Source organism: Lepisosteus platostomus, chromosome 6, assembly GCF_059453375.1.
Source record: "Lepisosteus platostomus isolate fLepPlt1 chromosome 6, fLepPlt1.hap1, whole genome shotgun sequence".
NCBI classification, from domain to species: Eukaryota; Metazoa; Chordata; class Actinopteri; order Semionotiformes; family Lepisosteidae; genus Lepisosteus; species Lepisosteus platostomus.
In genome coordinates this window covers 61,165,343-61,179,330 of record NC_142616.1, presented here as the reverse complement: position 1 = coordinate 61,179,330, position 13,988 = coordinate 61,165,343, and the positions used below count along the sequence as shown (strand labels likewise).

The 13,988-nt window shown below is 37.4% G+C and overlaps 1 protein-coding gene and 1 long non-coding RNA gene across 4 annotated transcripts; one reads left to right on the top strand and one right to left on the bottom strand.

Moving 5' to 3' along the window:
• The first annotated feature begins 3,832 nt into the window (after nt 1–3,832).
• LOC148662051 (ankyrin repeat and SOCS box protein 5-like) lies at nt 3,833–9,345 on the top strand. 3 transcript variants are annotated; one of them, XM_088636730.1, is made up of 5 exons: nt 3,833–4,336; nt 5,109–5,331; nt 5,940–6,133; nt 7,004–7,132; nt 8,134–9,345. In XM_088636730.1, exons 2-5 carry the CDS (start codon nt 5,151–5,153, stop codon nt 8,389–8,391), a joined length of 762 nt encoding a protein of 253 aa, XP_088492856.1. In that variant the 5' UTR covers nt 3,833–4,336; nt 5,109–5,150; the 3' UTR covers nt 8,392–9,345. The 3 variants fall into 3 exon arrangements, with proteins under 3 accessions (XP_088492856.1, XP_088492857.1, XP_088492859.1); XM_088636731.1 differs by having other exon boundaries at nt 5,096–5,331; XM_088636733.1 differs by lacking the exon at nt 3,833–4,336 and having other exon boundaries at nt 5,196–5,331; nt 5,532–6,133.
• On the bottom strand, nt 7,489–13,605 carry LOC148662050 (uncharacterized). Its single transcript, XR_015939657.1, has 2 exons — nt 13,459–13,605; nt 7,489–8,365 (listed from the first exon to the last, which is right to left on the bottom strand). It is a non-coding gene; the product is annotated as an uncharacterized LOC148662050 (long non-coding RNA).
• Nucleotides 13,606–13,988: the final 383 nt, after the last annotated feature.

Sequence of the window (13,988 nt, the reverse complement as noted above, 5' to 3'; positions counted from 1 at the left end):
AACACACTCTAGCCCTGCAGTAAATATTCCAGATATATTGTTTTCTAAATTTTGTTCTAGTTAAGCACACAATGAGCATAGATTTCAATTTTTTTAAATCTGTAACATTATAGGTGCAGAAAATTATTTTGTAAAGAATATGCCTTAGATTAAGGTTAAAACATAGTGGCACATCTATCAAACTTCTGTAAGAGAAGAACAAAATACAGTTTTTTTTACATTATTTTTACATTCAGATGCAATTCAGGATACTCAAATGCACAGAAGAATGACCACAGAACATTGAGCCAATTGCAGAAACCTGAGATGTATTTATACTGTAGAAGAATACAGCACCTTAACATTTTTCAAGAATTCTTCTCTGCATAGATACGTTTTTACTAGAGAAGTTATGTTGTGAAATAAGTGAAATTTTAATAATAAAATATATTGAACTGCAGTGACATCACAGAAGTCATTCAATTGCAGTGACATCAGAAACTTTTTTAACTGGGTCAGACAAATGACACCTTTGTAATACCCAGAATACTTTGTGATATCCAGTAGATGAGGATCACGTAATTCAGGTGGGTAGCTGCGTCAGCATCCGTAGGCTGCGAAGTAACAAGTTATAGGTTTATTCCATGCTGAAAAGAGAATAAAGAAAACACAACGTTTCGGCCATGGAATAAAGATTTGGTTTCTGTTTTCATTGTATTATGAAATTAGAAATGGGTAAAGCAGAGGTTGGGACACCAGAGTTTTGTCAGCTGTCACTGAACACTTCAAAAACATTTGGCAGGGAATAACTATCTACATCTGATAGCTGCTCACTAGAAAAGAAAATCCTATAGTTAACCTGCTGGAAATCCAATAAAGTTAATGTAAAATGCTTTATGCATTAGATCAGATTACAAATTGAGCTTCAACTGGTGCCACTTGATACTCATCAGCCTGGGTTCATCCACTAAAAGGCCACTCAGGAACTCAGGAGGCTTATTTTGGATCTTATCAGCTTGATAGTTTGTGTCTGAAAAAGGCTTAATGCTTGCTATATTGCCTTTAAGAGCTACTAGAAGAGAGGATGTAACTACCTATGAATAGTAATAACAATGAGACATTGGAAATTCAGTTGTATATTTTCTAATGCATTTAACTCTTTAACAAAGAGTTTTACCATCATTTAAATGAACATTGAACAAGTACAGTATGTATCCATTTTCATCATTGCTGACTGAGATCACAGAACAAGTGCCTGTTTCAAACTCACAATATGATGTTTTGCAATTTTGGAAAAGAAAACTTAGGAGGTAGATTATTGAATTATCTTTTTAACAATTTTCCAAATCATTGCAACAACTGCATCAAGAATGTTATAGGATTTGAACCACATAACTGCAAGTACAATCATGTATTGGGCATAATTAAACTGCAATGAAAGCTAAGTTCTCAATGTAGTATCCATCAGTTTATTGATTATGATATTCTTATTACGATAACCCCATATTGTATGGCTTAAGTCTTTCTTACACAATGCACATAAAGGCTGTTGTCTGGTACAGCAAATTTGATTTGACCAGCTGTCTTCAGTGTTCAACCAAAAAGCAAAATGCATAAGAAATCATAACAGAAATACCGGACATACAAACAATCAAAAAAGAGGTACAGTCCACATCACAATCACTGATGTTCGTGCTGGTTCCTATATTGTTTAGAGAACTAGAGATCATCTGACTCCCTCCACACCAGGATGGAATGCAAGTTAATCACAGGGATCACCCACCAGCAATGTCCCCAGTTATAAAGCTGAGTGGACTGGAACAACTGGGGTAAAGCACCTCACTCAGGGGTGCAACAGCAGTGGCTGTAATAGGGACTCGAACCTGTGTCCTGCCAGTTACCAAAAGGTTTAACAACTATCCTACACTGTGCCCTTTAACAACAGTAGAGTTTTAAGACAACAGGCCTTTCTGCTTATGCAGTCTAATGTACCAATCCTATAGAGACCCTCAATTAACCAAACAATATTCTGTTCTATAATTGTTCTATTTATTACTTAGTATAAATTAATTTATACAAACTGTATCAAGACTCACCTACTAAGTCTGCAGACACAGGTTTCTGCTTTTCTGATCTATTCAATGAGTTTGCCCTCTGGTGTTAAAGACAGTGTATGACGAGCACAGGTAGAAAATAATCTGCTCAGGTACCTTCAGTTCATTTTTGGAGCACAAAAATCTTTCCTTTTTTAGTTTACATCAGTAATTAAGCTGAAAATCTGTTTAGGAACATTACGTGTAACATTTTGCAGTTTGACCAGTATGAAGCTGAATTTCAATGTCGATCACTCTGCAGTCACCCATCTGATGTGGCACTGACATTCACTCCAGCTTTTATAATGTCACTAAGAAAAATGCATGCTGCTACCAGTTTCTTTTTTCTGTGTTTGATGTCCCTAAGTTCTCTCACTCTCCCTACCTCCCTTCTGCTTTGTTAAACCTATTGCCACTAATTATCAAAGAAACCTGAAGAGAACTCACTTTGGCAGCATTTTCCTAATTCCTCCTTAGGCCAAGCAAAATAAATGTGCTTGGTTTGGCTTTTAAGCAGAGCTGTTTGCTGCAGTCCCTAGTTTAATGAGAGGTATGTGTATGCAAACAACCAGATTTACGCTGGAGGCTTCTTTAGCAGAAATGTTTGTTCTTCATCTTAAACAGTGACAAAAACATTTTTGAGTGTTTACAGTTTTGCTTAAGGACATCTACAAGTCAGTAAACCAGGTATGATGCATTCTGGTCAAATAACAATCATGTGAAATTCAATGGTGCTGTATATATTGATTACCTCTTTCCTCTGCTGCTATATTGGGAATCCCAGAGGAGAATATAATATAGTGCATTTAAGGGAAGATCAACACGATCAGTAATAATAGAGTATTATGCATATATATTTAAAGAAAATCATCCAGGTACCTGATTAAGCATACAGTATGTGTATATTTGAGGACTCTCCCTAACATTCGACCTGGCAGCCAGACTCCCATACCTAACCCCTAATCCGACTGCTGCCGGATTTTGGTTCCTAGTTCTTTTTAAATTTGTGTAATGATCCTAAAGAATGTCTTCCCAAAGTCACCTGGAAGATTATATTGGATTCGTTCCACAGGAGAAAAAAAATTATTGTGGAAAGGATATTTTGGAAAACTTACAAAGGGTGTAAATACTCAAGCAATGTGTCTTGCCTAAAGGGCTAGATTCTTGAACATCGCTTTAATAATAAGTGGAGGTATGAAGAAAAAGGTGATTAAAAACTAATTTTAAAGTGTTTCCGTTTTGAAAGACAACAATTTCTTAATATTTGAAGCTGTGATTCTAATATGTAATTATGAGGTTTATATTATGAAAGTAACACGTTGTGGGCATTTATCTCGATGTTCTGAAGAGTCTTTGCATGCGAGTTCATAAATGTTTGCAATGTTATTGTTTGCTACCAGAATTTTTACCAAAACATTTTATATATACTAAGAGCCCCTTGTGTTGTTCTTTTAACCTTTACGTGCTTCGAATTTCAAAGCATGAAAGGGTACTTCTGTACAGCCAAGTCGCAGATAATACTTCTGAGAATTTAAAAAGTCAAGATCTCTCGAGAATTCAGAATTAAACACTAAACAACTGTCCAAAGGCAAAGGCAAACATGCAAAGGCAAACTTGACTGAATGTATCTGTGACATTAAAGGAATGTCGAATTCTAAAAAAATCCCAAAGTTCTGTGTTTACTATGTATATTCCTGTTGCTTTTTCCCTTCTAAACGAAAGTGCTCATAAGGCTTAGGTTTAGGTTAGTGTTGTGCGCGCAGGCGCAATAGCTTGGGAGTTCCAGGACCTTGGACAGAGCAAGAGAGGCTTCAGGATATGACAACGGCGATTGTATCGACCTTTTAATAAATCTTAGTAATCTCGATTATCACAATTTGGGGTTTTTGTTGGTCATGGTTAAAACCAACAGTATTTCCGCTCGGTAGGCCACAGGCAACTACATACGATACGATGCTTTTAAACAAAAGCAGCAGAAGCACATGATGTCCAAATAAGTAGTGCACTGCCTCGAATTCAGATGGCCTCTGTTTCTTTAATTTGTTAATACTTCGTAATACGGTTGCCAAAAAAAGGAGTCTTGACAGAAAACGTAACTGCAACCCGTTTTCAGAACCAAATGGTGATATTATAAATCAAAATAAGTGAAGTTTGGAGGTGGAAGGAGAACAGTATGTTGTTTTTGACACTGCTGACTAGCTGTTAAAATATTACATCATTTAGGTATCAATCGACACGTACTAATGGAAATATATGACAAACAGGTGAGTAATGTTTGTTGCATTCTATTTAATATGGTTCAGCAAATATGTTCATTGCGTTACAGTAATAAAAATGTATGGAGAAGATCATGGGTATTCAATGATGTTTCTTTAATTTTTTTATGAACTCGATATCATGGTGTCTTTTTTTATTTATTTTTTTTTGTGTTACTGGAGAAAGCATTTTGATTTTCGGATTTTAACCTAATATTGCATTGTTAGGTTATACGGAACGTGAATGCTCTTTTTTGAAAAAATGGATTCAGCACAATAATAAATTAATGCTTTGCTAGGCAAAGCAAATATGTATCGATAACATTGCTTAAGAAGGGATTAAAGTTCAAATTACGGAATACATCAAAATGCAGCGATTAAAATGAGAACAGAAGTAGTAGGCAACAGAAGTGTATTTAACTATTCATGTAATAAATGTCGTGTTCTTTAGAAACAACACAGAAGGCCAGTTCTTGATTGTTGCTGTCCGCTGAGGACTGCGCGGTTATACCGTTCTCGAAATAAAATGTCGAATGTCATTTTATTTTAAAATGCATGAATACAAATTGTAAATTTTGATCTTATTCGTCGCTTAATCTTCTTTATGAATTAACGACAGAGTTAACAGTTCACTTTTGCGAAGCTCTTGGAAATAATACATCAAGAGGGAGTATTTCTGGGGGAAACAGTTGCAGAGTTATCAAATGCTGGCAATATTGTACAGCACACATGGACCAGCGTCAGGAGTAAAAACCACTCCTTACACAGTTTGCTCTTGCAGGTAGATGATACTGAAGTGCAAGTTCCGTGCTAGGCGAACGCAATGGGTTTCTACATCAGTTCCTTATCAAGAACGGACATCCGGTGTGTAAAACCGCCGTCCACGACGCAGCAGGCCCGCCGCTACCAGACTGCGCCCAACTACAATTACAAGTGGACAGACGTCCACTATGAGGCCAGCCGTGGAAATGTGGAAAAACTGCGTACTCTTCTTCTCACATCAGGTACAGTAAGTCGATCAGAAAGGTTTTCCCTTAAAGGATATCTCCACAATTACTGCTGTAATTCAGGTGTATTTTACAATCCGAAGAGTACAACATTATACAACATTACAGGTTCCTATCTTTTAATTACTATGCTTGTTATCTTTCTTTACGTTTTTTCACAGACGTACAAGTTAACAAATTCATGTCTCTTTTTCAAGATAATAGCTTGCATTCAGCGTGTTATGGCTGTCCTGGCTTAACATCTCACTCAACTGGTCAGTCAGATCCAGCTTTGGAGTGTCTCTGCAGGCTGCAAGCAAGATCAGGGGGACAGCTGGTCAGCTCATGGGGACACCTGTCTGAAACAGAGATTGCTTTCTGATATCCTAACAGTGAGACCAGTGGACCCAACACATATTTTCTAAATTGCTCAGCTGGATGTGAACTAGAGGCAGGTCTCTTATAAAGTTGGACTAGTATATGGGAGTCCCTAACAGTACATTTTGCAAAACTCCCATATTTGCCGTATAAGAAGAGGTAGATTGACAAGAACTTAATTCTTAAAATGAAGAGCCCTAGAATAGCTCTATTGTGGTCTTCTCTGACTGTGGTTTGTGTTCCTTCAGGAAAAGAGCAGGTGGACCAGAAGGATTACTATGGGAAGACACCTCTGTATTGGGCTGCATACAAAGGGCAGAAGTCTTCCTTGATGCTTCTGCTAAAACATGGGGCGAATGTGAACAGTCAGTGCAAGCATGGTAGTACCCCACTTCACGCTGCTGTAGGGTTGTTCCCAGAGTGTGCCCTGGTGCTGATACAGGTGGGTGAACCTGGTATAAGGTAGATCCATTTCCTGGATCAACCTAGATCTGCCAGATGGATACATTTTGTGATCCGTTTGGCAGGTTAGAAACAAGATGTTTTTCTTTCTTTTCACTCATCTTTTTTCCCCAGACTAGGGGTTTCTCACCTTATTCCTCTTGAACTTTTTATGTATATGTAGAGATAACGCACTGCTGCCCTTACAATCAGTAAAAGGCTAACAATCTAAAACATCGTGTTTCTATTGCTTTGTTTTACAAAGATCACTCGTTAAAATATGCTTTGTGCTTAGAATAAGCACCGCAGAAGAGACAAAGCAAAAGCATCAAAGGAAACTAAATTACAAACATTCACACCACAGCTGTTTTTGTACAGTCAAAGCACTCTCACAAAGAAAAGAACTTCAGATGTTTGACCTGAAATTTGAACTTTGATGTAGTATTACGTAGGTTTGTTGATCCTCGTTCATGATGAATTGAAACTTGTCATCTGGGAGGATTTCAAGGTTGTGTTATTAGGTGGTGCCACTAGGCTTAGGAACAGCTTCAAAAATATGGCATTGTGTGTCATAAACAGCTAACTGCGCAATGCCTCAGAACTCAATGCACCTCTGCACTCTGCACTTCTGACTTCAAATGTATATGAATTTGAATTCCAATGTGCATGTACATATGGTAATAAACTCCTCTACTCTAAAGGTATTCAGTAACAAATATAAGCCACAAATTCTCTTCCACTGTAGCTGTGTCTATTGCAGTGACTGGGCCTGAGATTAGTATTTGAAGAGGTAATAAATGTTTATGGAAACAATTTGAGATGAGTATATCAACTTGAGACTGTATATCAGCTGTTCCTGTGTTCTCTTCAGCATGGTGCAGACGTCGATCTTCCAGATATCTGGGGCGTGACTCCTATGTACCTGGCTGCCTGCAGCGGGCAGATTGAATGCATCCAGCTACTCGTAAAAGCAGGGGCTAAAATCACCTACAAGAACAAGGTAGGGAAAAAATCATTGTGTTCTTCTTAATGAATTCCAAGAGTTGTGCTTTTAATAAAAAACATGGAACCGATATTTAAAATATTAGGCCATCGAGAAGGTATGGGTTTAATCTAGCGATTTCTGATTTTGGCACATGGTCTAACCGAAATTACAGACATCCTGCTAAATGCAAGTTCTAGCCTGTACCATGAAGGCTGCATTTTGCTAACAAGAGTTTCTTTGCACCCATACAGAGGAAAACCTCAATCAGGCATCAGTTTACATTTGGGTTTGGGTCAGTTTTATGTGGGCCCACAGTGGGATCCTCTATATGTTGGTTGTTTTAAAACGTTTTTCTGTATGAAATCTCATAATCTCCACAAAAACGTGTTTTTTTAATACTGTTGTTATTGTAGTAGTATTGTAGGCCTTGGGTCAGTTTATTGATTTCATAGATTGTTGCACAATGTCATTATTGCACAATTTAAACTACTCTTATTGTGTACTGTACATTTCTTACATTCTCATATATAATTCAGCTGGAAGCCTTTTGTCACCTTGACTAAAGACAAACAAATATATAATAATAATTGTATTATTACATAATGGCTATTTGAGAGCGGTAGGCAAATCAAGTATGATATCTGTTCACATATTTCCAATTGTTTATCAGTTCAGTTGCTACAACTTTTTTGCAGATTGAAACATCTTCGAGGTGTTTTCCTACTTGATTAAGAGATGTAGCCCACTGTCTAACCAGAATTGGAATATATTATGGACCGCATTTACTCCACATTATAGAAGATTGCTGCTGTAGTTAGATCTTTAACGTTTCTAAAAAACATATCATTTGATCAGAATTAAAACAATTGGAGTTGCTCAGACTTTGAAAACCTCTGGCCGTTGGTTTGTTCTGTGTGCACAAAGGACAAGCAATAAGGTAAGCAGCCTATTTGTTCTTGGTAGCGTTGAGCCAAGAGAATTCACTGAACTGTGTGTGACTCCTTCTCCTTGTGCAGAAAACAGGGGAGGCTCCTAAACAGCTGGCCTCCAAGATGGCCCTGATTTCCTGGATCGAGAGCTTCCAGAAGGAGCCCCGCTCCCTGAAGCACATTTGTCGCAAGGGGATCCGAGATGCTCTGGGCCCCAGCAGGATTACAGCCCTCCACACCTTCGACATCCCCTTATGTCTCAAGGAGTACTTGATGTTCAAGGATCTGCAGCTTCAGGACTCCCCTCAAGCAGGAATACCTAGAACACCAAGTGAAGGGTGTTAATTGGAGAAGGGATTCCTAGCGGACTGAACCTTTGATAAAGACAGCATTCACTCCTGCTGGAAATATGACCAGGAAACAAAACACAGGAGAGTGGCAGGTGTCTGTCATGGAAGGAACACCATATTGAAAATGCCTCACTTGTGGTCTTTTCATTGCTAAGCTATCCCCATTTCCCAATAATGTTGATCATTTTTTACTCTGATAGTGTCTCTGATTTATATCAAGGTTTTCACTACGAATGAAGTGCATTATAGGTAGGAAGGAGTTTGCTTCGTCCACCACTGAACTGCAGTGCCATGTGAGCACAACAACAGCATTTTTACACCTAATCCTTTTTACAGCTAATCCAACAGGGGCAAACAAGAATGTTAAGATTAAGCTTAGCCAGTTAAATTAGATGGGTTAATTCAGATAGTATAAATGAAGAAAGTATGAGTGTGTATTTTAGCTTCAACTTTAGCATTAGCGTTGAGTTCAAATTTCTCTTCCAAAAAGCTAAATGTTTGGAATCGCTTGTCCTTACCTGATTTTCCATAGATTCTTCCTGCCAACCAGGCACCGCCTTGCTTAAATTCAGAGATGCAACAAAATCAGGCTTTAATAAAGGAGCTATAAATGTGAAGAGACAAATACTGTATACGAGTAGTGCTGATTTGAGCTAAGCTGTGGCACCGAGTTCTCCGCCCTGTTTATCATGTGGTGTCAGTTAGATGCTCGACAGACTGTTTACAAAACGAATCAAACCAGCTCATCGACCTGACTCTGATGTGTAGTTGGTTATCTCAGTAAGCTAGGATAAAGTGTATGTTGTAAGCAAACCTATTGACAATGTTATGGATGGGGAAAATCTCAGTTATCATCATCCATCTATACCAAACTATTTGAGTAATTAGATGCTAAATATTTTTTGCTTGTTGTTTTCTTTTTAATAAACAGCCATTAACCCAAAGTAAATGGTAGTCTTCATCACCTGTGGTTTAAAGATGTATGGTGTGTGGTATGAAACTGAAAGTTAGATAGACTTGTTAATCTTCTCAAGTCCTGTGTGAACATTATCGAGTTAAGCAGAGTACTACTGAGCACTACTGTATGTAACATTTTGTATTGAAGACCCAGTTACCATATTAAGTCACAGGAGCAGTCTTGCTGACCATCTGAGGGAAGTTTCCAAAGCATTACAAAATATATATCATACATCATGCTTTTTATACAGGCCTATATAAAACATTGCTCTCTGCCCTATCATTCAATAAGAGCCTACCATTATGTCATCATGCTTAATAGACACACCCCCAGCTAGTGTTTTCAATGATATTCACTTCAAAAATTGTTTTGAAACATAAAAAGATAGACATTTAATGTCCTGTTGTCTTCAGGATTGTACCTTATTAAAGTATAATTTATTTGCTCAAATTATAGTCTTACCATAAACTGATTTTTTATATAAACTTCTCATCATTTCCGAGGTGTTAATGTTTTGTTTGTCTGAGATGACAAAGATGTTCTGTGTACTTTGAGCAGCAGAAGATAAATCTATGTGGTTTGCATATATTTTTCTTCCCAGATCTAAAGCATGTTTGCTGTTCTATCCCTTATCAATTTGATTCTGCTTTTAGAACACATTAGTGGTGCAGCTCCAGAGGAAACAGCATTTTAGCTTAAGGTTTTGATATTGTCAGCTGAGAAATTCATTTATGCTTATTGCCATCCAAACATTTATACTGATTCCTTGATTGTTTGTTTTTGAAAATTGAGTACAGCGTCATATTAAAGCTGAAAGCAGGTGTGAGTTCCTACATTTAATTAAATCCCAAAGGAGCTACAGTATTTCATCTGTTCTCCTTCTTCAGTGACTTACTGGTGCCATTCCAAGTTCTAATTTTATTTTGTATTTTACGTATATTACCAATTTTTGAAAATGGCTCATTCTGACAGGGGACAAACCCACATACAAAACACTCCTCATAAGTACCACTGAAAGTCTAAGGTTAAGAAATTGCTTTTAAATGTAGGGGAAAAAAGGATTTCTTCTGTAGTGGCACACTTTTTCCAGCCAGTAAAAATGGGGGACAATTTAAAAAAATCCTGGAACATTCAGCAGGTTAATAGCTTGTAGAGATATCTGAGCTGGCTCTTTTTTGCATTTTTCAAAAAGTAACATTGCAGTGACATGGTGGCTCATTGCCGTCTTGCAGCGCTGGATCCCTAAGTTCAATTTTTTACCTGGAGTGCTACCGTTTCGGGGAATGTATCTTCTCTCCAAGTTTTCATGTGCTTCTGCCATGTGCTCCAGTTTCCTCACACAGTCCAAAGACATAGTATTAAGTTAGTTGGGTTCTGGGACAATTGACACTGGTGTGAGCTTGTGGGTGTTATATCTGTGTGTGCCCTACAATGGACAGGTATCTGTCCAGGGTGCCCAATGCTTGCTGTTATAGGCTCCAGCTCTCCTGTGACCCTGTGTTGGACATAGCAGTTAGATAATGGATAGATTCATTTTCACTTTTTTTCTGGAAATCAAATATTTAAATGGCACGAAAGTATTTATGAATCTGGACTGTTGAAAGCTCATTGTTGGTTTGGTATTAAAAGGCACAACACACTAATAAAGAGTCACTTAGGAACAGAGCTGCTGCGGTCTTACTAAATACCCTGAAATCTTAAATGCGAGAATAGTCTCAGAAGCTGTTACCTGTCTATCACTTTCTCAGATGGGTCAGTAGAAAATGTAAATCCCAGAACACTGGATCCATTGATTAAATGTTTTTTGTCTTACAATATTTGATTTTTTAAGTGTTGATATTCAATGTGGGTTCAGCCCACGACTAGAGTGACAGGCTGGGAAAGAAATTGCAGCATGTTATATGACAGAGAGTCACATTGGGACTGTTCACATGATTGAAAAAGCAAAAAAAAAAAACTTGGGTGAGGAGTCAGGAGACATGGTTTTGCTCAATAACAGCTGATGCAAGTGCTAGGAGGAGCCTCTCTCTTGAGACCAAACAAAATACAAATGACGTCAGAGCCAAAAATAAGATGCACAGCATCCAAGATATATTTGTCCTTCATGTTACCAGGACGAGCAAATAGGGGACAATTTCTCTTCTGTAGTATTCACCAGCAAATATTCCAAAAGTGACAAGATACTGATGTTTCTGGCTTGTGTGTGAATTCATCAGCAAATTCTAGATCAGCCTGAGTTTTATTATTTTCCTTAAGCTTTTTTGCCTGCTCTCTGTAAAGAGCCAGGCACTTTACTTTGCTTTTTGATTGGGTACATTCAGTTTTTTTTCTTCCCTTTTTTGTTCTTTTTTTAAAGCACAGTCTTGCTTTGCATTCTGTCCTTCAGTTTACTTTCTTTTTTTTCACGAGTTCCCATTTCCTCATGAATTTGCACATAATCTTGCATTTGCAGTAAACAACGAGAAATGATTCTCAAATTACTGACAATGGAACTGTGACCAGGTTAATAAAAGGACATCAAGTCCAACTTGCGTTTTCAGCCTTGCAAGACATCAAAAGCCTCCACTTTTTCCTTTTTAAGGAAAAAAAATGGGTAAAATTATAGTTAATGCTGGAAGCCATTGTTTTGGTTGATTCCTTCAGTGCTTTTAGTTCTGTTTGAGCGACATGTCATAAATTTCAGGCTAATTTCATCTGATAAAGAAAGAATTTTTGGTTCAGCTAAATTTGGTCTTGTGTATCTTTTTTTAGCATAACGTACCACCATCTCCCATGTCTCACAGTGAAAACTTATGTTATCTAAGTAACTTTGATATTATATATCATGCAAGTAAAAAAAACAAGCCCTTTTGTTTTATTTCTAAAACGTCAGACTTTCCATATTTATTAGCCTTTTTTTGTGTGATTGATTTTTTTGACTGGTCATCCTACTTGTTTTCCTCCTCCAAAGGTGAATTTTAAGTTGGGAATACCGTACCTGTCAACTTCAGACACACTCACGGAGTTGCAGTTTTATAACATCCGACAGGCTGCTTTTATGCCATTTTATGCCATAGTCTATGCTGTGCCACAAATCCCCAAAGGATTACTTCACTCAAAACAAGAGGTACATCTGATCTCTCTAGCTTTTAAAGGTGTAAACTTTTTATACTGTATAAATGAGCTGAAAAATCATATTAAAATATAACTATGACTAAGAAATTTACAACTTTTCAATAAAATGCTGGCAACCTCTCTACTTAATTGTGATTTCATTTCCAAAGCTGAACATAATGACTCAAAGTTGTTATTTATTCTAAACAGTGTTTTGTAAGATCTCCCTTAAAATTAATTCCCTTGTTGCTTATATTTGTCAAATGTATTTTCATTGCAGTTTCAAACTGTTTTCTTCTTGTTCTTTATGACAATTGGCTTCAAAAATTAAGTTTTAGAAACATTCAAGCATGTTTGTTTTCCATTAAGTATTTGTCTGTCTAATGAACAAAAGACTGTTATATGAAATTATATTGCTTTAGTTCTTTATCTTGACATAAGAGCATCTATAGGGCAATCAGAGAGCACATTTTTGTGATTTATATTAATGATTTTTATTAAGCCAGTTCTCAAATAAGTCTAATTGGTCAGGGATAACTTCCAGGTAAAGCTAAACTAGAAATAATACTAAAAAACATAGAAGTGCCTCACCATGATAAAAGAAAAGCCAAGTAAAGTTTTCATGATGAAGCATACGGAATTATGCAAAGGACAATTTAAACTCTAAGAAACCAATGCAAAGTAAATACTTAGAATAAGAACTTAAAAACAGTGAAAGACTATTTTTTTAGGTAAAAGACAGGGTAACAGTGGTAAACCTTCATTAGGGTTACCCAGTGAAACAGCAGTTTTTAATTGCATTGTTTTACTGCTTATCCTCTGTAAGATACTTTGGATGAAGGCATCTTATAAATGATTAATTATTTTTGTATTCATAGGCAGGTTTCCATTTACCTGGTGCACTCACATAGCTGTGGAAATGTTATTTTGCTAATAGAGAAGCGATCCTACACTCATGGTTGCATAGTCCCTCTCAGAGCCAAATACTGGCCATTTGCTGCTGGAACCTACCTGCACAGCCTTCCCCTATGAATAGAGCCAGTGCCTTTAGAATCGTTTCCATTCTCCGAACCTCAGCTTGGCTGGCCACAGACTCAGGAGCTACACATTTCTGAGAATGGCCTGCCTTTATTAGAAAGGCTTTTTTCAATGTCTATGTGTCAAAGTACACCATCAAGGCATTTTTTAAAAAAATGAGCTGTCGTTTCCTCCTAGTGTGATCTTGGTTATGTTGAAGTAAGCGCATTGGTATCCAATGATATCCAGGAATTTTGTCGTGGTTCAAGTGTTAGGTATTGCATCCTATCCTCAGCCTCATCAAGGGGTTGATGAGGACATTTGCTTTTTCTTCGATATGTGTCTACTGAACACTGTGCCAGCAGAGTGTTGACAAGAGCGAATTATAACAATCGTGGATGAGGGCAGCCTTAACAGATCGGGTGGCGATATTTTTAACAGGCTGCATTCTTGGGCTGCTGTGAAGTGTGATGCCTGGCCTTGATTCATTCCTTCCAAGCAGGTTTACATTCCTGATAGAGGGC